This window comes from Haliotis rubra, unplaced genomic scaffold, assembly GCF_003918875.1.
Source record: "Haliotis rubra isolate DU_JTF1 unplaced genomic scaffold, ASM391887v1 Scf135, whole genome shotgun sequence".
Taxonomy (NCBI): Eukaryota; Metazoa; Mollusca; class Gastropoda; order Lepetellida; family Haliotidae; genus Haliotis; species Haliotis rubra.
This window is the reverse complement of record NW_025765281.1, coordinates 64,890-88,841: the sequence shown is the minus strand read 5'-3', so window position 1 is coordinate 88,841 and position 23,952 is coordinate 64,890. Positions and strand designations below refer to the sequence as shown.

General features: G+C 42.9%; 1 protein-coding gene across 1 annotated transcript in view; it reads right to left on the bottom strand.

Moving 5' to 3' along the window:
- Positions 1-23,213, bottom strand: part of LOC124267962 (ras-responsive element-binding protein 1-like) — a 31,886-nt gene extending 8,673 nt beyond the window's left edge. Inside the window, 7 exon segments of the mRNA XM_046702961.1 lie at positions 4,855-4,984; positions 6,721-7,726; positions 8,056-8,558; positions 9,135-9,342; positions 9,774-10,097; positions 11,412-11,497; positions 23,111-23,213. Of these exon segments, the coding sequence (XP_046558917.1) occupies positions 4,855-4,984; positions 6,721-7,726; positions 8,056-8,558; positions 9,135-9,342; positions 9,774-10,097; positions 11,412-11,497; positions 23,111-23,186 (2,333 nt within the window). The 5' untranslated portion in view covers positions 23,187-23,213.
- Between the last annotated feature and the right edge of the window lie 739 nt (positions 23,214-23,952).

Here is a 23,952-nt window from a genome sequence, read left to right as displayed (position 1 = left end):
GAGGATGAATTAACAGGTTTGCGGCGCTTGGGTAGCTCCAGTGTTGGTTGACCCGATTTCTTGAATTAGTATGGAAACCACGCTCTGGCCGACCAGTAGGGCTGACCAAAGTGAGTTGTAGGCTCTGTGTTTGTCTGATTTTCTGTAATACTTGAGGTATTATTGCTGGCGCGAAACGCTGCATGCACTGAGGCCTTCCATGATAGACTTAGAGCGTCCGTTGCCCAAGCTTGGGGTCTGGGACTGGTGACACGAATGTCGGTAGCTGATTGTTGAATCGCGTGGCGAAATAGGTCTATTAGCTCCTAATTGCTTGATTATCTGTGCAAAAATTTCCCTGTTGATCATCCACTCTGTCGGTGATGGTAGATGAGGCCGAGAGCTTCTGCTAGTATATTTCTGGCTCTCGAATGTGCACTGCTCTGACATGTAGATTTAGATCTTGTATTAAATCGAACAGTTGAAAGCTTAGGTTCAAAAGGTTCATCGATCTCGTTGAGCCTTGCTTGTTTATGTAGAAACGCCACTGTCGAATTGTCTGTATGGATCATTAGGCTGCCATTTTGTAGAAATGTGCTCCAATGTAGAATGGCGTTGATTACAGCTTTCATTTCTAGACTGTTTATATGGAGTTTGCATTCTTGCTGATTCCATAACCCTGATATCGTGTGGTTGGTGAGATGAGCTCCCCAACCTTGGAGTGACGCTATCTACATACAGATGGGTTTTGTATTCCTGCTCTGCTAAACAAATCCCTTCGCAGACATTCGATTTCTTGGTCCACCATAGTAGATGTGGTCTGAGATGTTTCGGTAGACTGAATGGTTGTACATCGCTGAGATGTCGTTGATGAGGACCTGTAGGGGGCGTGAACTGTAATCTGCCTGTGACAGTCATGTCTTGGGCTGATGTGAGAAGACCTAGTAGGCTCTGCCATTGGCGAGTGGTGGTAACGGAGAGAGTAGAGCTGGTGGAATGGTCTGTTGTATCTTGAGCCAACGGTCTTCTGGTACCATAATACGGTTCGCGATTTGTGATGAATCGAATACCTAGGAACTGTAGGTCTTGCGATGGTACTAGGTCCGACTTGCGTAAGTTTACTAACCAACCTAGTTGTGTTAGTAGCTTTATGATGTAATTTAACTGTAGTTTGAGACGCAGTGGATCTTGATCTACTTGTATCCCGTCCGTCGAGGTAAAACGCGCCTGCGTAGCCCTTTGACGATGTAGAAATTTGATAATCGGTTTCGCTATCCTCGTGGAATAGCCAGGGGCTGATGATATTCGAATGGGAGTACTTTCCACTGGTAATGTAGCCCTTCTAGAGTAAATCGTAGGTATTTCCTGGAATCGGGATGAATGGGGATGTGCAAGTAGGCATCCTGTAGATCTATGCTGCCCATGTAGTCCATAGGACCGAATCATCTGGCGTAACTGAGGTAAATGTATCATCGCGAAACTTCGGTGGTTTCGCGTGGATAGTTCTTGTTGAAAAAGCTCATGTTGTAGATGAGTCTGTATTTCTCCGTGGAGTTTTTCTTGGGAACTAGGAAAACTGGGGAGTAGAAACCTGGTTCGACGTTTGCTTGATCTATTACTTCTATGGCCTGCTTGGATAGGAGTGATGAAACAGCCTCTTTTATCTTTGGTAGTTGTTGCGCTTGTAAATCGAACTTGGGGGGTTTGATTGTCAGCGGAGGCTTGGCCTGTAGAGGGATACGAAATCCGTGTTGAATAATGTTGGAGACGTAAGGATCTTGCAGTATTCCCCAGTTTTCCCAGTGTAGTTGGAGGCGTCCACCCACTTGAGCTGGTTGTACTGGAACGGCTGGGGGTGGAAGACTCCAGTCGTTCCGAACCTGTGTTTCAGCGTCTATAATTGCGGGAACCTCTGGGTGTCCTGCCTCTTCCTGATCCTCCTCTATAGTTGCCATATTGGCGTAATTTAAAAGAATCTTTACCTCTAGAGCTGGCTATCTTCCTGTCTCTTGCTCTTTGTAGGCCCGTGAACTTAGATCTGCCTGAGTATCTTTGTGAAGTCTGACGAATGACGCTGGCTAGTGTGTCCATCGATCTAATCATAAGGACTTCCCTGGAATCCTTAGAGACTTCCTTGGCGACCTTGTCGATTTCTCCGTCAAAGATGGATGTTGTCGACCACGGGGCTGTATAAAGTGGGGCTGTAAAGTTCTCCCCCCAATTACAGGAGGCGAGGAGGCCTTGACGACGAGCTAAGGTCAGTGCTGCTGAAACAGATGTAAGATGATCCGTTAAAAACTGCTGATCTTTCTTTGCATAAGTAAGGCAGAATAAATCATTCTATCATCTTCCGTCGTGGAATCCCGGAATCTAGTAATAAGAGTCTCATTGATCGTCCTAGATCTATTTAACCCAAAGAACATAATGCCTCGTCATGGTTTCTATATGAGCCAACTTGCGATCATCCATCTTGTAAATCTTGTTCTTTACATCGCTGATGATCTTATAGTTCTCATCGATGTCCTGGGCCTTGTAGAAGGAGTCCATGTTATCGCGTGGAGAACTTCTTTGGCTTGAAAGTTGGGCAGATGTGGTATCTGAACTTTCGTGAGCTTTCTGGAAAGCTGCATCTAGATTCTGTGGCACTGCCGCTAATCGGTCGATCGGGGTAGAGTGATTGCATCTGGATCATCTTCCTTCATCAAATACGTCTGAGCTGTATTGCCACTTTTAGATGGTGATGTGAGATCTAGGTTATTGACCATCCAATACCGTATCTCTGCATCAGAAAATATGATTCCTCCATCATCCTCAAAACCATCATCATTAATAAATTGTAGATGCTCTTCGGGACTGCGTGTAGCTGTCTGTATATCTGATGAGGTTTGTGGCGATCTAGTTGACTTGTGCTTCTATGTGGAGATCTGATGGGTGATCGACCTGGTGATGAGCGGAGTGGAGATCGTCTATGGGATGATCTTCTCGAGAGACTTGTGAGGTGAATGTTGATAGCTTCAAGCTCTTCGCAGTCCCTCGATGTTCTTCTAGATGATGAAGATCTGGAATCATATGTCCTTCGCGAATGCCTTCGCGAAGCTTCATTTGCGTCCGGTCCGGGGGATCGATGATATGACCTTCGCGAAGGCTTCCGTGATGTCTGATGGTCTGAGTCCATATCTAGAGATGAAATCGAAGATGGTGATGATCTCTCCCCGCCAGCGGCTGGCCTTCGCGAAGGCTGTACATCTAGGTCCTTCGTCAAGGTGGTGCGGGACTTCCTTCGCGAAGGTGACATCGTCTTGGCTGCTACGTTGGACGGGGGTGCCTCTGGGGTGCTGTTCACGTTGGAGCCTTCGGCGAAACTCTCGGACCCTTTCGCTTGCGCGGTTTGTAGTGGTCCTCCATGATGTTCATAATCTGCGCATCATGTCTTCTGGGATGATCTGTGACGAAGTCAAGTCGGGCGCCTTTCTAAGCGATGGGGTTCACATCAATGACGTCTGACGATGCGGTGTAGAGGCATCAGGCTGCATGGAGATCTCTGCAGAAGTCACAGTCGCTGACACCGTCAGCTTCTTCTGCCGTAAGTCGGGGATGATTATCGGCTGATCATCGTGAGAGGCCCAACTCTGCTGCTGGAGCGATCTCGGGCTGAGAAAGTTCTTGCTGTCTTCGTGAGATTTCCTTTGAAGTCTGCGCTGCCCTGGGTGTCCTCAATCTGCGTTGAGACGGACGATGAGGCCCTCTTAGACTTAGTCTGCAATGGCGGGATGTCTGGGAGGCCGGTCGCTTTCTTCGAGGTAACGGACTGGCGTCCCACGTTCCTCTGCGCGGGGTCTCTAGCAGAACACCAGGCGGGAGAGAGTCGATCGCTAGCAGCTGACTGGAAGGAATATCTGGACTCTCTGCCATGTTTTGCCCTTTGTTTGCGTGATCTATCTGCAGCACGCCTTAAGACGCCTTAAAGATGATATTTATTAAATGCAGAATGAGATAAATTAATGCAGTAACTGCAACGTGAATTAAACGACACGCGTAGAACAACTAGGGCATATTACATGTGGATCGGAGGCAGAAAAACGTAATCTACAAATCGTACAGATTTTCATGAACGTAAAGCTAGCTGAACAATCACGAATACAAGTGAATAAACAGTAGAAATACGATAATTAATCAATACAAATAATAAAGGATACTAGCTATACCTCTATAGTAACCTATGAGAGGTAAAACTAAGAGATTATCAAAGGATATGTGTGTAAGGAGACACAAGGCGCTCTCACATCCTGCTCACTGGGCGAAGAAGGAGAGAGTGAAGCACATGGCCAGAGGGTGGCGACACCTTTTCCCGCCAGGGGAGACAAAGGGGAGCAACTCGTGGTGAGTACCAATTAGTGATTTTATTTTGAAGGGAGCTTCAAATAAGGAGATACAAGTGTTCCACTATGTTCGCAAGAAGAAGAAGACAAGCAAAAGAGCATGAGTCAGGATAAGGAAAAATAATTTTTTTATTAATTTTCCCTGCTCAAAAATTAAATCCTAATGTTTTATTGGCCAAAAATGTAAACTTTCAAGAAAATCTTTTTTAGATTGTTTTTGCCCCATATACACTTCATAAATTGCCAAAAGTAAAATACTTTTAATACTTAAAAAGAACATTACTTTTTGTTTTTATTTTATTTTTATATTGTTAGACTTTTTCCCTCCTGCCTTTAGGTTTTCTTAGGAAAAAAGCCATAAAACAAGAAATAAAATTGGTGCGGCCTAACTGGTGAAGGGTGGGAAATGGTCCAGTTGCAGCTATTTTGCAGAGTCTCAGGACTGACAATAAAAGCCTGCTTACTGTGGCCTGGTAAGTCTGAAAAATCTTCTCACCTGACATGCCTCCTCACAGTTAGCTTTTGTGGTGAAGGCAAAGTCACAGATGAGGCACTGGAAGGGTCAGCTCTCCGTTGTGTAATGCGCAGGTGTCGGATGAGGGTGCTCTTGTCGGCGCTTGGAGTAGCTGCACAGGTTGCATTTTGTAGAAGCCAGACCCAGGTGTGTAACGTGTATGTCCTGTACAAGGAGAGCACCCACATTAGTGGTCATGTACCAGCCAATTACCTCATTGCAATCAGGATCAGTGCTACTCTCAATACATTAAAACCCTCATTGTTCTAAACATTTGCTCTGAAAATTTGAAACATTAGTTATGACCTGCATTACGTTCTGTATAAAATCACTTATCTGTATTCATAAGTTCATATTGATTGTTTAATTTAATCACAAAATATAACACAAATGTCATTATTGTATGGTTTCCCTAACAACTGACAGTTGACATTCCTGGGGACAAGTCATTTATGGAACGGTATGTCAAACATCAACTGTAGTTGAGAACAAGTCCTCTTTGATACATGCATCTACTACTACACAGAGAATATTGTGCAATATCTACATTTTCAAATGGGAGTTTAAAAAACAAACAATTGTGAACTTGTGATTATTTTGAGTTTTTATTCAGCTTTGGGCGAAGGAGTGCATGAGACACTGAGAATAGCATCACTCATTGTATCCCTGGCCTCATTCCAGAAAGCGATTCTGCCTGTATGACTATCACAAGTCTATGTGAAGTACAGAAATATGATGGTTGTAGCACTATGATCGCTTTGTGGAAGGGACCCCAGGGTCTTTAGTGTGAGGAGCCAAAGCTTTAACCACCAGACACCACCAAGTCTACTCCAGGATACATCGTACAGGCAAAGCAAACCATACACTCCAATGCAAATGATAATCAACCTAATACATAAAGTAGATCCAAGAAGCAAATGTATTCCTAACAACTAGCTATTCTTTTCATGACCAGTGCACATGCTACACAGTAAATCTAAAAGAAGAAACACAACTGAAATGACAAAAAAGGTAAAATGATAAAAAAAAGTATAATCCGAGGAATATAGGGGTGGTGTACCAACAGATGCACAACATGCACACTTACACAGAATAAACATGGCCAAGGTGCAGACACCGAACACACTTACCTGACTTTCTCCTTCCGCAAAGTTAAAAATGAACACAGTAAATTACCACTCTCCATGAAGAACATGTTCTGCAGCCAACACACATTTAAAACTCTGGTATGCGGGTTTACAGGTGCATTGATTTTAAGGGAAATTTACAACTTGTATTGGGAAGTTGATATATTTCTAATGATAAAATAGTATGCATCATCAACTCCATGATTTCAACTGCTGTTAGTAAGTGAGTATTGGTTTCACACCACTGAGAACAGTATTCCAGCTCTATCAGCAGGAGGCGATAAGAGGAGAGTGGCTCAGGCCACAGAGGTTTTTCAAGATGTCGTGCTGGCAAGCCAAGACAACATTTTTTAAGTTGAATTATAATTCGAGTTCCAAATCAGAGCCTTCTGACATGTTTAGGAAGTGAATACAGTGAATTGTTGCACCATAGATGACTTGGCCAACCATGGTTTCATCAAATGGAGTGACATTTTGGTGAGAATTCCAATATTGTTGTTACTTGCTCAGGGGAAATGGAACTCGATCCCCCATACAGTTTTATCTTCAGTAACTCCATGGGGATTATCTTGGACAATGAGTTGAGCTGTGATTGCTATGATTATTATCTGACATCATCCTATCCTAAGTTGAGAAATTCTTCAACATGTAACATACTGGCCATTGATATTTCATGTTTCCATAAATAAAAATTGACAAAAGCATCGGTAGGCTCACTTACCCTTCAGGCTTCTCTGGTTGTTGAAGGCAAGATCACAGTATCTGCAGGGGAACCTTCCTTGACCTTCCTCCCAGAGTGGAGGTGTTGTCACAGGGCTCGCTTCAATGAAAGGGGACTCGGATTGCTTGGACTCCACTGGGGGTGGGGTGACTGAACTCATGGGGGTGGGGCTGTGACTTCTTGGCTGTTGGGGGACGGCAAGAATTGACTGACCCAGTTGTTGGGAGTGCAGACATTGGTTCACCGGGGAGAAAATGAACCTGTCGGGTACGAACATAGCTTGTGGGTAGATACGTTTCAGATCCTCGACTTCTTTAGCTAGTTTGGCTTTGGTGTCCAATGACACTTGAGGTTTGGGCATGACAGATGGTACAAAAGCATGACCAAGTGTTGGGAAATATTCATTGTTTTCTCTCTTTTCAATCTTTGCAATTTTCTTGGCATGAGATTCTTTGCCCTTAACTAGCTGCCTCGGGGCCAGGCTGAACTGTGCCAGAAAGTCTTGCTGTGAGACAGAGTGAGGGTTGACAGCCTGAGTGTCTTCAAGACCCCGCTCCGACATGTGTTTCACCATGTGTGTCTGCATGATATCCTGTTCCACGAACTCACAGTCACAGAACGGGCAGGAAGTCAACTGTTTCCCAGTGTGGACAGGAGTGTGCAGGAGCAGGGCAGCCTTACAAGGGAAAGCCTTCTTGCACACAGTGCAGTCAAATCGATGGTATTTGCTACTTGGCTGACGGGTACAGTGCTCGCACCATGCTTTGGCTATCAGGGGAAACTTGTTGCTTGTGAAGTCAACAAAGTCCAAATCATAAAACCCAACAGAGATTCCAGCCTCATTTGTGTCTTGATTTGGTGTGGAGGATGTGTTGGGTTCGTCTTTGACCTTGACCCCATTTGGGTCAAGCATCTTGTGGTAGATGAGGGTCCGAGAGTTTGGCTGAGGAATGACTGGGAAGGCTGGCTCATCTTCCTCCTTCATGCATACGTTGCCAGATTGAAGCTGCAAACATCATCATCATCATCATCATCATCATCATCATCATCATCATCATCATCAACTTCTTCGTTAGTAAATAGTCCTTCATATGTTATCATTTGTGCTAAATGCACACATAATGTGTCAGTTATTCCTACATATATGTTGAGAATACAATAAATCAAAATAATGATATAAAAAGACAATATGTCAAAATATGTCTTCTTACAAGTACTGAAACTTTGACAAACAGTATTCTGTATTACAATTCAATGACATTGTGCAACACTTTTCAAATTGGCATAACTTCTATCACAAAGTTTCATTTACACCAAGAACATTGTAGCACTTACTGGAATCTGGCCAATGGTGCTTTCTATAGTCTGCCGCTGGGGCTGGTGGTGGGGCTGGGGCTGGGGCTGGGGCTGCTGCTGCTGCTGTTGCTGTTGCTGCACTGTAGGAAGGGTTGTCATTGACAAGGACGGAGGATGCAGTGCAACACCAGACATCATCGGCATCTTCAGAGACAACTGGTGGTCCCACTGGGACTCTTCTGAGGGTCTCTTGTTACCACCAAATGGCGGCATGTCGGAGGGTGCCATGTGAAATGCAAACTGAGGGGGCGGCCGTTCAAGAAATCTTGAGGCAGCTTCACTAGTACTGAGATCAAGGTCTTGCATAGAAGGGTGCACAACTGTCTTAGGGCGCCATCCTCCCTTGCCACGGCGAGAGCCAGACTTGACACCATGCATCATCCCGAGCTCTGCTTCCTTGCTGTGGATGCGCATGTGCCTGTGCATGTTGCCGTTGGTAGTGAATGACATTTTGCATACTCGGCAAGAGAATGGACGTTCACCTGGAAGGGAAAACTACGTTGAAACACATCTACATTGTGAAACTGCAGAAACTCTAAAACATCACTATGCCTGAGAATCATGAACACTTGGGATAGAATTGGTCTTCAGCCACCCATGCTTGTCATAAGTGTGTGTGCGTGCGTGCGTGCGGGCGGTGCAGGTTTGTGCCTGATGGTTAAAGGGTTCGCTCGTCACGCCCAACACCCAGGTTCCATTCCCCACATGGGCACAATGTGTGAACCTCATTTCTGGTGTCCCCCGCCGTCATATTGCTGGAATAGTGGTAAAAGCGGCGTAATACCAAACTCACTCACTCATAAGAGGGGACATACAGGATTGGGTGGTCAGGCTTGCGGACTTTGTTGACACGTCATCACCTCCCAAATGCGTAGAGCGATGCTCATGTTATCAACTGCATTGTCAGTACCAGACTGCTGCCATATAGCCAAATATTGCCGACGGCAGCATTAAACATCAAACAAACATACATCAACACTTGCTCACGATGCGCTCAGATTGAAGAATGGAATCATATGTCTTCTGACTATGTGATTGATGTTGTTAATTCTATTTACCTGAGTGGACCAACATGTGCCTGTCCAGTGAGCTCTGGGAACTGAGGATCTTGCCGCAGATGGTGCAACTGTTGGCGGAGTTGGAGCTGATGGCGGTGGAGTTGTGTTGGCGGATGTGGACGGTGAGATCATGTAGTGTGCTCATCTCATCCTTGCACACGGGGCACACGAACTTGGCAAGGCCATCTTTACCTGCTACCGGGAGAATCTGGAAGGAGAGGCAGCGAGTGAGTGAGGGAGGGAGGGAGGCTTAGCATTGGTGTGAACAGTATTGCAGCTATTCCACTGTCTGTGCGATGTAGAAAGAAATGTTCAGCACTTTAGTCAAACTTACATCTCAGTTTATGGTAAAGGAGACAAATGGATAACAAATTCATTATTACCTGTAATACTGTAATAGAAATACTTCTGGAATATTTAGAGGCTTATACAGTTTTCAAGAAGGATCTATGCCAGGTCTACTAGAGTGTAATAAAGAAGTTGTCATCCATAATTGTTTTGTCTCGTACTTCACCTGGTTTGACAATGGTGTAAAGATCTATACAAAAATGACACTATTACATTATTATTTAGAAGATATATGACAGTGATCAAGACATCATTTCACACAAGATTGGATGAGAAGAGAATGCTTCTGACCTTCTGTTCTTCGCTGACCTTTGCCCCCCTCTTTTGGGGCCGGGAAGATGACGGGAACACAGGGTAGCTTTGGCTGGGGGAATATAAGCTGGACGGATTGCTTGGGGACGGAGGACGTGACGACCCTGCCTCGCTGGGAGGGCCGCTGTGTGACTCGAGGTGGTTAATACTGGTTGGCGAAACATGTGGACTGAGCTGATTGGACAGTTCATTCACAATCTCCTCATCGTGGAAGTCTGTGTTGCTTGTGTGAGGATTCTCGTCGTCTTCGTCTTGAAAGTCAGTGTTGATTGTCAGAGGGTTCTCACCATCGTACTCTGAACTCTGCAAGATTTACGATTGTCATTTAAGTTATAAGGTGAAGAAAATGAAAGTTTTGGTATATCTTAAAAGTAGTTATGTTACTTTGTTAGAAAGGCTTCAGTTTAAGACATGCTGTCTTTCATGTTTTGTTTGAACAGTTTGCGTGTGCCAGAGAGCTTTTGCTGCACAGCGGAATGTTCTTGTCTCTGATGACATTTTAAGTCCCCATGTTATCCAGAAGGAAGTCAGCTATCAAACTGTTGAATGTCAGTGAACCTGCAACATTGCCAGTTGATAGCAAAATGATTATTGTCAACCAAACTGACAGAATGACCCTCACCCCGTGTCAACCATTGCAATTATTATGAGGTAGTATTACATTACCAGTGTAGGAAATAAGCCAAAAATCCAGCCAGACATCAGGGCTGGTAACTTCAAAATGGATTTAACCAGACCAAATATGGTGAATTTACTCAAATGTATGGAACATCTAAATAATTTACCAGACCATCGGGCTGGCTAGCTGTAAATTTAGACCGTACGTCAGAAATCTAGACCGTCTCGTGCAGTCGGACGGGCCTATTTCATACACTGACATTACGGCTAGTTAAGCATACAAGTCAATGTAATAGAAATGAAAACTAGTACTGCTGAAAATGTAAATACAGTTGGTCATTATCGTCCCTCTCAATACTCAAACCTGAAATTATCTTATCGCTTGCAACTCAGTACGCAGCAGGATTTGATTGTAAATCTGAATGTTCTCATACATTATTGATGTTATATTCATGACCTTCAGGAACTATTGAAACTATTGATAGTTATGCATACTAGTGATAGAATACCATCAGCGCTTTTCAATTCCTGTTGAATAATCAGCCTCAGGGCAGAAACGTTGCAATACATCTTTAGTTCTATTTATTGTTACTTTCCTAATCCTGAGTTCATCTGTCTTCATTTACTTATCAATAAAGCTAAATGTTCAACTGGTCACGTAGATGAAACAGTTCTCTGTATAATAGAGTTATGTACACGTTACAAAAGTGATACTGGTCGGTTCCTTCTGTTCTAGAAGTGGTTTTACAGAAGGAAATCATGGACAGTACTTCGTCTGTATGCACTAAGTATTACTTCCCTATCTGATAAAAGTCAATATCCAATATATCACATTCTTTGTAAGTATTGATTGTTGTGTGGAATACGTGACAAGTGCTTTACATCAAGTGTTCTTTACATAAACTGTCAATTAAGACAAAGCCAAATAGAAGGATTCCAATTTGTACTCGGAAGTGTTTGATATATGGTTTTATGAGAATCATTTCCTCGGGTGAATACCTGATCGTTCTGGAGTTTGTCGGTTGCCAGGACAACTGGATCAACAGACTCTTCCTCTTCGTTCTGGCCAACCCTATCAGCACACACTGAAAAGAAAAAAACACTGCATAAAAACAACTGTATACCACCGCATATAAGTAACCATATACCACTGCATATAAACAACTGTATAACACTGCATATAAAGACTCGTGAATATCCAGGGTAGAATATAGGTCTTCAGCAACCCATGCTTGCCACAAAAGGCGACTAACGGGATTGGGTGGTCAGGCTCGCTGACTTGGTTGACACATGTCATCGGTTCCTAAGTGAGCAGATCGATGCTCATGCTGTTGATAACTGGATTGTCTGGTCCAGACTCGATTATTTACAGACCGCTGCCATATCGCTGGAATATTGCTGAGTGCGGTGTAAAACTAAACTCACTCACTGCATATAAACCACCATATACCATTGCACATAAACAACCATATACCACTGCACATAAAGAACAGTATACCACTGCATATAAAGAACCATCTATCACTGCACATAAAAAAACATGTACCACTGTATATAAACAACCATATACCACTGCATATAAACAACCATATACCACTGCATATAAACAACCATATACCAACCACTGCATATAAACAACCATATACCACTGCATATAAACAACCATATACCAGTGTATATAAACATCCATATACCACTGCCTATAAAGAACCATATACCACTGCATATAAACAACCGTGTACCACTGCATATAAACAACCATATACCACTGTATATAAACAACCATATACCACTGCATATAAAAAACCATTTACCACTGCACATAAAAAAACATATACCACTGTATATAAACAACCATATACCACTGCATGTATATAAAAAATACAACCATATACCACTGTATATAAACCACTGAACCATACTACTGCACTGCACATAAAAACAACCGTTATACCTGCATAAAAAACAACTGTATATAAACAAACCATATACCACTGCATATAAAACAATACCACTGCATATAAACAACCATACCACTGCATATACACAACCACATATGACTGCATATAAGCAACCTGTATATAAACAACAACAACTGTATACCACTGCATATAAACAACCATATATACCACTGCATATAAACAACCGTGATAAATAACCACATATACCACATACAAAAACCACTGCATATAAACAACCACATACCACTGCATATAAACAACCATATACCACTGCATATACACAACCACATACCACTGCATATAAACAACCATATACCACTGCATATAAACAACCATATACCACTGCATATAAACAACCGTGTACCACTGCATATAAACAACCATATACCACTGTATATAAACAACCATATACCACTGCATATAAACAACCATATACCACTGCATATAAACAACCATATACCACTGCATATAAAACCAATACCACTGCATATACCAACCACATATATAAACAACCATATACCACTGCATATAAACAACTGTATACCACTGCATATAAACAACCATACCACTGCATATAAACAACCATATACCACTGTATATAAACAACCATATACCACTGCATATAAAAAACCATTTACCACTGCATATAAACAACCATATACCACTGCATATAAACAGCCGTATACCACTGCATATAAACAGCTGTATACCACTGCATATAAACAACCACTGTATCGTTACATCCATGAACCCTGCACACACAAGCGCACACACAAAATCATACATCATACAGTTGACCTATAAAGAGTGTATGATGTAGGGAGTGAAATGTTGTTATCTGGCTGACTCAACATCAACGTTGCAGGGATTTATCTTTGGATGTACCAACACCTGGTCAAACAGCCTCTCATCCTGACAACAAGGAAACATTCCCGATCATCTACTAATTGACTGACTTAGATTGAGCCTGCTTTCAAGTTGATCTCTTCCTCCTACCCTTTGTAAGGGCATCCATCATAACTCTACATTCATCTCCATCAAGCATCAGGGCGTGAGACTCTCCATCACCCCCTTCTTGCAGCCATCCATCACTCACATCCAATAAGCTTATATCTGACAGCTGGTATGATACATCTAATAACGACATCCCACATTCATTATCACCCTTCTCAACACATGAAGGTCCATGCTAGTGTGAAGCAACCCATGCTTGTTGTCAGAAGCATCTTAACATGACTGGGCTCGCTGAGCTGGTTGATTCATGTCATTTCGTCCCAACTGGGTAGATCAATGTTCGTGATGTCAATCACAAAATTGTCTGATCCAGACTCAGTTACATACAGAGCATTACTTACGGAGCACTGACATGTAACTTTTGCTGAGTGCAGTATTAAACAACACTGAGACAAACAAATTAACATAACACCCTATTCAAGTGACAGCTGAGATACACTGATGCAGAAACGTGTCAATCTGGCAGATTCATTGGGAGTACCATCAGCGTTTACATGGTTTCTGTGTCATAACTGAGTCTGGATCAGACAATTTCATGATTGACATGATCACTTGTGGGTAGTTAATCTCAAGGCACAGAAACCATGTAAACTCTGATGGTACACGATTCTGCATCAGTGTGTCTTGAGATAACTACCCACGAGATGCATCCCCGAAACCAGTCATTTGCTGTACTCCATATGATCTGGATGTTGAAATACAACACGTATCATTTCCTATGTCAATATTGTCATATCGCCCTCCACCGACACATCCTCCTCAACACACAATCTCTGTCCCAGCACCCAGCAGTCCCATCACTCAAGGATCATATTATCCTTCAAACCTCTTCCTTTTTGATGAATCATCATACACAAAGCTACATAAAAACTGTTTCTGCTGAACTGAGAGATGACACCAAAAGACTAATCGCTGATGATCAAACGGTACAGAGACAAAAAGCTCCGTCAGCGATGTTGTGATTGATGCATCCATGACAGCAGTCCAGACTGAGGAGGGGTTCGCACCCCGGGGACAAACATCAGCTACAGCAGCCTGGGACTGAGTGACATACCAACTTGATGAATAGATGGGCTCACATATACCTCTCCCAAGATCACTGCTCAGGTTCACCTTGCTGAGCTTATTACACAGCGTAATAGTTTTTCCTGATAAAGAATTCAAACACAGTACATTATCATTAGAGACACATTTGTTTAGTATATGATATTTCTCATTGTTATTAAAGACCTACTATTATTATTCATCTTTGAAGTTGCGGCCTGCTTTAGACCGATTCATCATAACAATCATAACAAACTAAACATTTTGTCCATATCTGATAAACAATCAGGGTCAACGTGACTTCATTTGAAACAATGGTATCTCAAAACAATTCCAACCAATTAGACTTCACACAGACGGTATCTCAAAACAATTCCAACCAATTAGACTTCACACAGACGGTATCTCAAACAATCACAACCATTCTAATTTCATTTGCTGACGTACCACACATTCAGTTTTACTTATTACTTATAAATAACTGATACACACCTGATACCACCAGCTGACTGTGTGAAGGGACAACTGGAGGATAGTTACTATGTCACAACTATATTTTCTCCCTTTCACATCTTTATCCAATGTGGCCTGACAACTACTCCAATGTGCCCAGGGGGAAGTAACTCTAATCTGCTTAGTTAGCCATGCCAACCATAAGTCATGTTTGAAATTTACACGACGTGTTTTATTTATGACAAATTGCAACTATTGTAACTATCAATTATTAAACTAACTGTCAACAATAAACTGGCATTTTGGATCTCCTATTGACACCCTGATAACGTAGTGCAAACAATTGCAATTCGCTGAAAGTTTAACATATCATGACACTCCAGATTACAACTGTTTCCGTCTTCAAATCTTTAATTCATGAGCTGGCAGATACCAAAGCAGGCTGATTCCAGGAATGGTTGGATTGAGTCAGGTTGTATGCCCCTTAAACCAGAACTGTAGCAATACTGAGGCTGACAGGAAGGTTGGGGTGAGTCAGGTTGTATGCCCCTTAAACCAGAACTGTAGCAATACTGAGGCTGACCAGAAATGGCAGCTTCACAGGTTGTGTGCCCATGTGGGGACCAGAACTGTAGTAATACTGAGGCTGACAGGAAGCTTTGAGCCACGTTGTATGCCCCTTAAACCAGAACTGTAGCAATACTCAGGAACTGTCACCTTACAGGCTTCAACTGATCAAAATCATAGAATGCTACTGACATCAAGTATCTAGCAACTGATGGATGTCATCCTCACTGTTCAAGTCAACGAAAGACCTTATACGCTAATACCACATGATGGATGTCCCTCGCTTTGTCATCATCATCGACATGAATGTCCGCCGCTCAGCATTTGTCATCGCGGTCTGTAAATGATCATCTGGACCATCCAGTGATCAACAGCATTCGACTGCGCAATTGGGAACCGATGACAGATCATCGCTAATTACCCACAGATGCTGATTTATCATAAATACATCAGTCTGTTAACCTATTCTATGATACAAGATAACACAAGCACCTGCTGGAGTGTAAAAACGTCGCCAGACAAGCACTCATGCATGTAATGGGGTGTACATCAGCATGTCAGAGCAGGAGATGTATGTGTTGGGATGTGTTGGGGACTGACCCACACTCCGGTCTGATATTTAGTCGCCAACGTGTAGTGTGATACTTTGGTTGTGGTACAATGGATGAGTAATTTCATGATGCATAGGTATTGATACTAGTATCAACAATGGTACTGTTGTATTGTAGTGACATACTGCTGTACCAGACACACCGATACATATCAGAGTCTGGTTTTAAGAGATTTAACATAACAGTACTGCAGTTTCTGCAACTGCTCAGATATAGAAAACTTTATACCATACAATGACTACATGTCAATCACAAGTACCCACAAGTGAGTTTAGTTTTATGCCACTTCTAGCAATATTCCAGCAATATCACACCAGGGGGCACCAGAAATGGGCTTCACACATTGTACCCATGTGGGAATCAAACCCATGTCTTCGGCGTGACAAGCAAATGCTTTAATCACTAGGCTACCCCACTGCCCCTAAGTACCCATGAAGATCACTGTTAAAATCACTGTTAAAAGTAACTGTCCACATTAACAAGATCTTTTTTGTGATATTTTTTAATCAGCTACATAACAGTCAGTGATGGACACTTGACTATGAAGTACATGTATTCTGTATCTACTCAGAGAATGGCAATCCTACTACCAGGCTTAAAGGATGGTACATTAATGGACAAAACAAGGAAAGAAACAGGATACAGTAGGGTATCCACAATAAATGGTATCTGAGCACTATATAACTAGTAGTCCACATGCGCACACACACTTGTATGCATGCTGCTATATTGGTGCAATATTCTAGAACCCAATTTCACACCTCCTCAACTACAACTAAGCAATATATTTTCTAGCAGTTCCACATCAGTCACATATCAGTAATATTTAAAAACAACAGTCAGATTCTTCTCATCAAGGGGGTGGTGGGGTAGCCTTGTGGTTAAAGCGTTCACTTGTCACTCCAAAAGGCCCTGGTTTGATTCCCCACATGGGTACAATGTGTGAAGCCCATTTCTTGTGTCCCCCATCATGATTTTGGGTTTGTTTTTTTTGTTTTTTACCATTCTTTTTTTCTTATTATTCCACTTTTTTCTGTACAGCATATCATACATCCGTCATGATATTGCTGGAATGTTGTTAAGGCAGCGTAAAATCATACTCACTCACTCACTCTTCTCATTAAGAGTTTGTGGACAAACAGACAGGAAGAACATTGTGTTTTTCTAAGAAAGTGTAATGTTTAACCTCTCGTATTGACAATAGAAACTATTACAGAGTCATAATTGATCAATTTATTTGTGAGTGGCTACAGTCAGTGACAGCAGTGAAATCCCATCTATACACTTCCTGTTGTCCCCGGTGACACTGCTGTAGGACTTACACATCTACACTGAAGTCACCACAGAAAGCATTCTCCAGGAAACACTATCACCAGTATACACTTGCTTTGAGTCAGAGCTTCTTGCAAGGGCTGTGCAATGCATACAATTGTATACAATGTATGGTATTGCTTACTATTTCCTTTGTAACACAGACACTTGAGGAGGACAATATACATATAACCCTCAGTCACAGGAGGAGGATAATATACATACGTATAACCCTCAATTACAGGAGGAGGATAATATACATACATATAACCCTCAGTCACAGGAGGAGGATAATATACATACGCATAACCCTCAGTCACAGGAGGATAATATACATACGTATAACCCTCAATTACAGGAGGAGGATAATATACATACATATAACCCTCAGTCACAGGAGGAGGATAATATACATACGTATAACCCTCAGTCACAGGAGGATAATATACATACGTATAACCCTCAGTCACAGGAGGAGGATAATATACATACGTATAACCCTCAGTCACAGGAGGAGGATAATATACATACATATAACCCTCAGTCACAGGAGGATAATACACATACGTATAACCCTCAGTCACAGGAGGAGGATAATATACATACATATAACCCTCAGTCACAGGAGGAGGATAATATACATACATATAACCCTCAGTCACAGGAGGAGGATAATGTACATACATATAACCCTCAGTCACAGGAGGAGGATAATATACATACATATAACCCTCAGTCACAGGAGGAGGATAATATACATACATATAACCCTCAGTCACAGGAGGATAATATACATATGTATAGCCCTCAGTCACAGGAGGATAATACACATACGTATAACCCTCAGTCACAGGAGGAGGATAATATACATACATATAACCCTCAGTCACAGGAGGAGGATAATATACATACATATAACCCTCAGTCACAGGAGGATAATATACATACGTATAACCCTCAGTCACAGGAGGAGGATAATATACATACATATAACCCTCAGTCACAGGAGGATAATATACATATGTATAACCCTCAGTCACAGGAGGAGGATAATATACATACATATAACCCTCAGTCACAGGAGGAGGATAATATACATACATATAACCCTCAGTCACAGGAGGATAATATACATACGTATAACCCTCAGTCACAGGAGGATAATATACATATATGCGATAACCCTCAGTCACAGGAGGAGGATAATATACATCATGTATAACCCTCAGTCACAGGAGGGATAATATACATACATTATAACCCTCAGTCACAGGAGGATAATACATACATATAACCCTCAGTCACAGGAGGAGGATAATATACATACGTATAACCCTCAGTCACAGGAGGATAATATACATACGTATAACCCTCAGTCACATGAGGATAATGTACTTACCCCTCAGTCACAGGAGGAGGATAATATACATACATGTATAACCCTCAGTCACAGGAGGAGGATAATATACATACATGATAACCCTCAGTCACAGGAGGAGGATAATATACATACAACCCTATAACCCTCAGTCACAGGAGGAGGATAATATACATACATTATAACCCTCAGTCACAGGAGGAGGATAATATACATACATATAACCCTCAGTCACAGGAGGAGGATAATATACATAACCCTCAGTCACAGGAGGATAATATAACCCCCTCAGTCACAGGAGGAGGATAATATACATAACGATAACCCTCAGTCACAGGAGGATAATATATACATATTATAACCCTCAGTCACAGGAGGAGGATAATATACATACGATAACCCTCAGTCACAGGAGGATAATATACATAACATAACCCTCAGTCACAGGAGGATAATATACATAACATTATAACCCTCAGTCACAGGAGGATAATATAACAGGAGGATAATATACATCACGTGATAACCCTCAGTCACAGGAGGAGGATAATATACATACATATAACCCTCAGTCACAGGAGGATAATATACATACGTATAACCCTCAGTCACAGGAGGATAATATACATACGTATAACCCTCAGTCACAGGAGGATAATATACATACATATAACCCTCAGTCACAGGAGGATAATATACATATATAACCCTCAGTCACAGGAGGAGGATAATATACATACATATAACCCTCAGTCACAGGAGGATAATATACATACATATAACCCTCAGTCACAGGAGGATAATATACATACATATAGTCATAATATACATACGTATAACCCTCAGTCACAGGAGGATAATATACATACGTATAACCCTCAGTCACAGGAGGATAATATACATACCTATAACCCTCAGTCACAGGAGGATAATATACATACGTATCCACGCACTAGTGCATGCTCAAGGCACGGGTATTTTTTTCCCTTGATCACTGGATGTCAATCTCAACAGCACATCTTATTATCAATCTCAGCTCCCTGGAGAGCATACAACTCTTGCTGCCACTAGGCTCACCAACTTATTGCGGCTTTCCCATCCTTACGAGGTACCCAATCACACCTGGGTGGACTGGGACACATAGTCACAGTACTTTGTCCAAGTTCACTGCACGTTGCTGTACCCGCAACTAGGTGTTTGCACATATTCATGTGGCCACCATCTGGTCATATATCAATGGATTCGTGGGTTCTTTTAAATGCACAGGGTTGTGTACTGTACACTAGGGGTTGTGACAACTCTGAAAGAGTCTGCACACAAAGTTGACTCCAAGGTTTTTACACCTGGCCACAGGTGGGCTCGATCCCGCACCTCATGCTCGTTGGATCACTAGCCTGGCGCCTTAGCCAGCTTCGCCCACCACGCCCATAATATATATATAGTTGTATACGGATCGCAATTCAAGTAAATAAGGGAGGATATTTATGGAGTTACCAGGACACTACCTCAAATCTGCAGATCATACAACAGAAAGATACCCTCTACTACCTGAAAGTGTACTACCAGTTGTCCGTCATTAAATTAATCCTCATTAATCATTACATTAAAAGGATTGCTAATTGTCGAACAAATGCCTCAGGCAAAAGGTTTATCAATTCAGTCCCCTTTTTTCTCATTATCATTACCAACTGTGTTCATTTTAATAATGTAGAATAATTATTTTTATATTTAATTATATATTTATAATATGGTATATTTTTGGTTTTATCTTTTATTTGTAAATATTATATGCTTCTCTTTACAAAGCATATTGCACCTTGGGATAATTTCCTTCATAAACCTGATGCTAAAGGAGGGCACATCCACTACAGTAGGTAGAACTGTCAACTGGATTATAAATCCATAGGCATCATAACAATACCAGCATAACTCAGTACACAGGATCCTCTTGAGCATCCAGGGCAGTGCACATATAGTTTCAACACCCTTGAGGGGGCCATAAACATGATAAGAGTCAGCACACACATCCCTCCATCCACAAGTCAAACACTCGAGCCAGCAGTCAGAACAAAGGTAGTGGGTGGGGCTGGCATCCACAATGCTCACCTGTGTCAGGTATTGCAGTGATGCATGATGTCATGCAGTCAGATATTTCATCCCCACTCCCATATCCAGGCACAGAAAGATTCCACGACATATATCAGGCCATTTGGTGACGTTTTTAAAAATATCAACTCACAAACTTTAAGATTGTGCAATATAAAAATATATATTTTTTTTTACATTAAAAAGTCATATATGTACAGGTAAGTAACAAATCAATTAAGGTATATACTAGTAGGGGTACAGAAGGAACTTGCCATAACCAATCATATTGACCAGAGTCGTGGTTGGATGGGTGTGGTTGTTGTCATCTATATAGAGAGATGGTGAGATGGGGGAGGGGTTTAGTATGGGTAGGAGAGTCTTGTTGCCTGTGAGAGTGGTTTCAGGATGGAGTGCATTCCTCATTGTCAAGTGGTGTTATGTGTGGATAAACACAACATCCATTATGTCCGCATCGTCTTAGGTAAAGGTGCAGACAGACTGGTGTATCATCACTTGAATATAGGCTCTTACAAGAACTGTGACTGACAGCTTGAAGTATACAGGATGTGTAGGGTGTTATCAGGTGGAGTGGAATGTGGGGTGGGGGGCGGTAAAAGTGTTGAATCATGATGGAGATAGAAGGGTGAAATCGGAGATGTTTGTTGACTACTGGAGTCTGTCTAGCTGCAGAGCAAGGGGATGTGGAGTAGGTAACTGTGACAGGACCATGCATGGGTTGATGGAGGATGTCAAATACATGGGCTCTCCTCGTGAACCATCAGCCATCAATACACATGGGTGTGGAGGGGAATGAGGGTGGCCACTAGGGTGTGAAGAGGATGGGGGTGGGGATGAAGGGGGCTAGGGGTGGGGATTAGGTGACTAGGGATGGGGATGAGGGACTAGGGTGTGGTGAGGGGGATATAGGGGGGGATGAGGGGACTAGTTTGTGGATGATGGGACTAGGGGCAAAGATAAGGTGGAGATGAAGGCACTAGGGGTGGGGATGAAGGGACTAGGGATGGGTATGATGGGACTATGGGCAGAGATGAGGTGTAGATGAGATGAGGGCACTAGGGGGGGGATGGGGACTAGGGGAGGTATGAGGGGACTAGGGTGGGTATGAAGAGAGACTAGGTGTGGGTATGAAGAAGAGACTAGGGGTGGGTATGAGAGAGACTAGGGGTGGGTATGAAGAGACTAGGGTGGGTATGAAGAGACTAGGGGTGGGTATGAAGAGACTAGGGGTGGGTATGAAGGAGACTAGGGGTGGGTATGAAGAGACTAGGGGTGGGTATGAAGAGACTAGGGGTGGGTATGAATAGGGGGTGGGTAGGGGTGGGTATGAAAAGAGACTAGGGGTGGGTATGAAGAGACTAGGGGTGGGTATGAAGAGACTAGGGGTGGGAATGAAGAGACTAGGGGTGGGTATGAGGGACTATGGGCAAAGATGAGGTGTAGATGATGGCACTAGGGGTGGGGATGAAGAGACTAGGGGTGGGTATGAAGAGACTAGGGGGGGTATATGGGGACTAGGGATGGGGATGAAGAGACTAGGGGTGGGTATGATGGGACTAGGGTGGGTATGAGGGGACTAGGGGTGGGTGGGGATGAAGAGACTAGGGGTGGGTATGAAGAGACTAGGGGTGGGTATGAGGGGACTAGGGGTGGGGATGAAGACTAGGACTGGGGGTGAGGGATAGGGTGGGTATGATGGGACTAAGCAAAGATGGGGATGTAGATGAGGGCACTAGGGTGGGGGATGAGGAGACTAGGGGGATGAAGAGACTAGGGGTGGGTATGAGGGACTAGGGGGTGGGGATGAGGGGGACTGGGGATGGGGGGAACTAAGAGTTGGGATGAGGGAACAAAGGGGATGAGAGGGAACTAAGGGTGGGGATGAGGGAACAAAGGGTGGGGATGAGGGGTACTAAGGGTGGGGATGAGGGGACTATGGGTGGTGATGAGGGAAACTAAGGGTGGGGATGAGGGAAACTAGGGGTGGGGATGAGGGAAACTAGGGGTGGGGATGAGGATGAGGGGACTAGGGTGGGGATGAGCGGAACTAGGGGAAGGGGGAAGGGCAGGGAGGAGGTTGCTGGGAGTGTTGATGATGGAAGGGGTGAGTGTTGTACATGGGAAAGTGACCTGTATAACAGTGAGAAGGAACAAGGAAGATATGACAACACCTGCAGACAAACACAAACCCGGGTGTGACCCAACCCGTCCCTTGTGCCGAGTGGCACCCTGGTGTGGTCAACATCCCCCTACCTGTGTATCTCCATCTCAACCGTGGACTCCTCTTGGTGGGGACATGCATCTGTATCTGTGCTGTAGCTACCTTCATGCTCCCAGGTTACTGTCACTACACACAGGGATGCTGCAGTGATCACTTACAGATGAAGTCAAGGGGAGCAGGTCACATCACTGTGTCAAGTTTGTCATGTGTCTCCGGAGACAGATAATATGTTGCAACATTCACTGTCACTGTTAATCTAATATTGCTGTATTTGAAATTGATTCAATTCCACCACAACACAGCAACTGCTGAGACACTTATACAAACTTCTCTCTGTGAAGAGCTTGAGGAAAAGAGTGGGATGACAAGTGAAAGACCCGGACTTGTACAGCAAGGATGTAGACACCAATGACCTCACCTTGACTGCACCCTTCTCATAATAGTGACAGAAACATCCCTTCAAATTCCCACAACATTCATAAAGCAGCTCAGAAACCAGAACACAAAGCCATGCCCTGGAGTTTCAATGCACACTGGAGTCCATTGAACTGCATCTCTGATTCAATGATGGAATAAGTCGGACTGAACGTTTCAAAAGACTGCTTTTCACATTTCTGTAGCTGATGTGATGAAGCTGTACCCTATCATCTTTCCTTTAAAAAAAGTCAGCTTGTAAAGTGACGTTCTCACCTTGGTTTATCTATTCAGAGAACAGTGCATCATACATATCCCATTTCAACGTCAGTTCATCCAGCTGTGTCTACAATGTCACAATGTCTGTTGTCCTCTGTATATTACACAAGTTTTTTTAGTTTTTTGTTTTCAATATTTCATCAGATCCACCCTAGTCCACATATAATAAGGCTTTCATCAT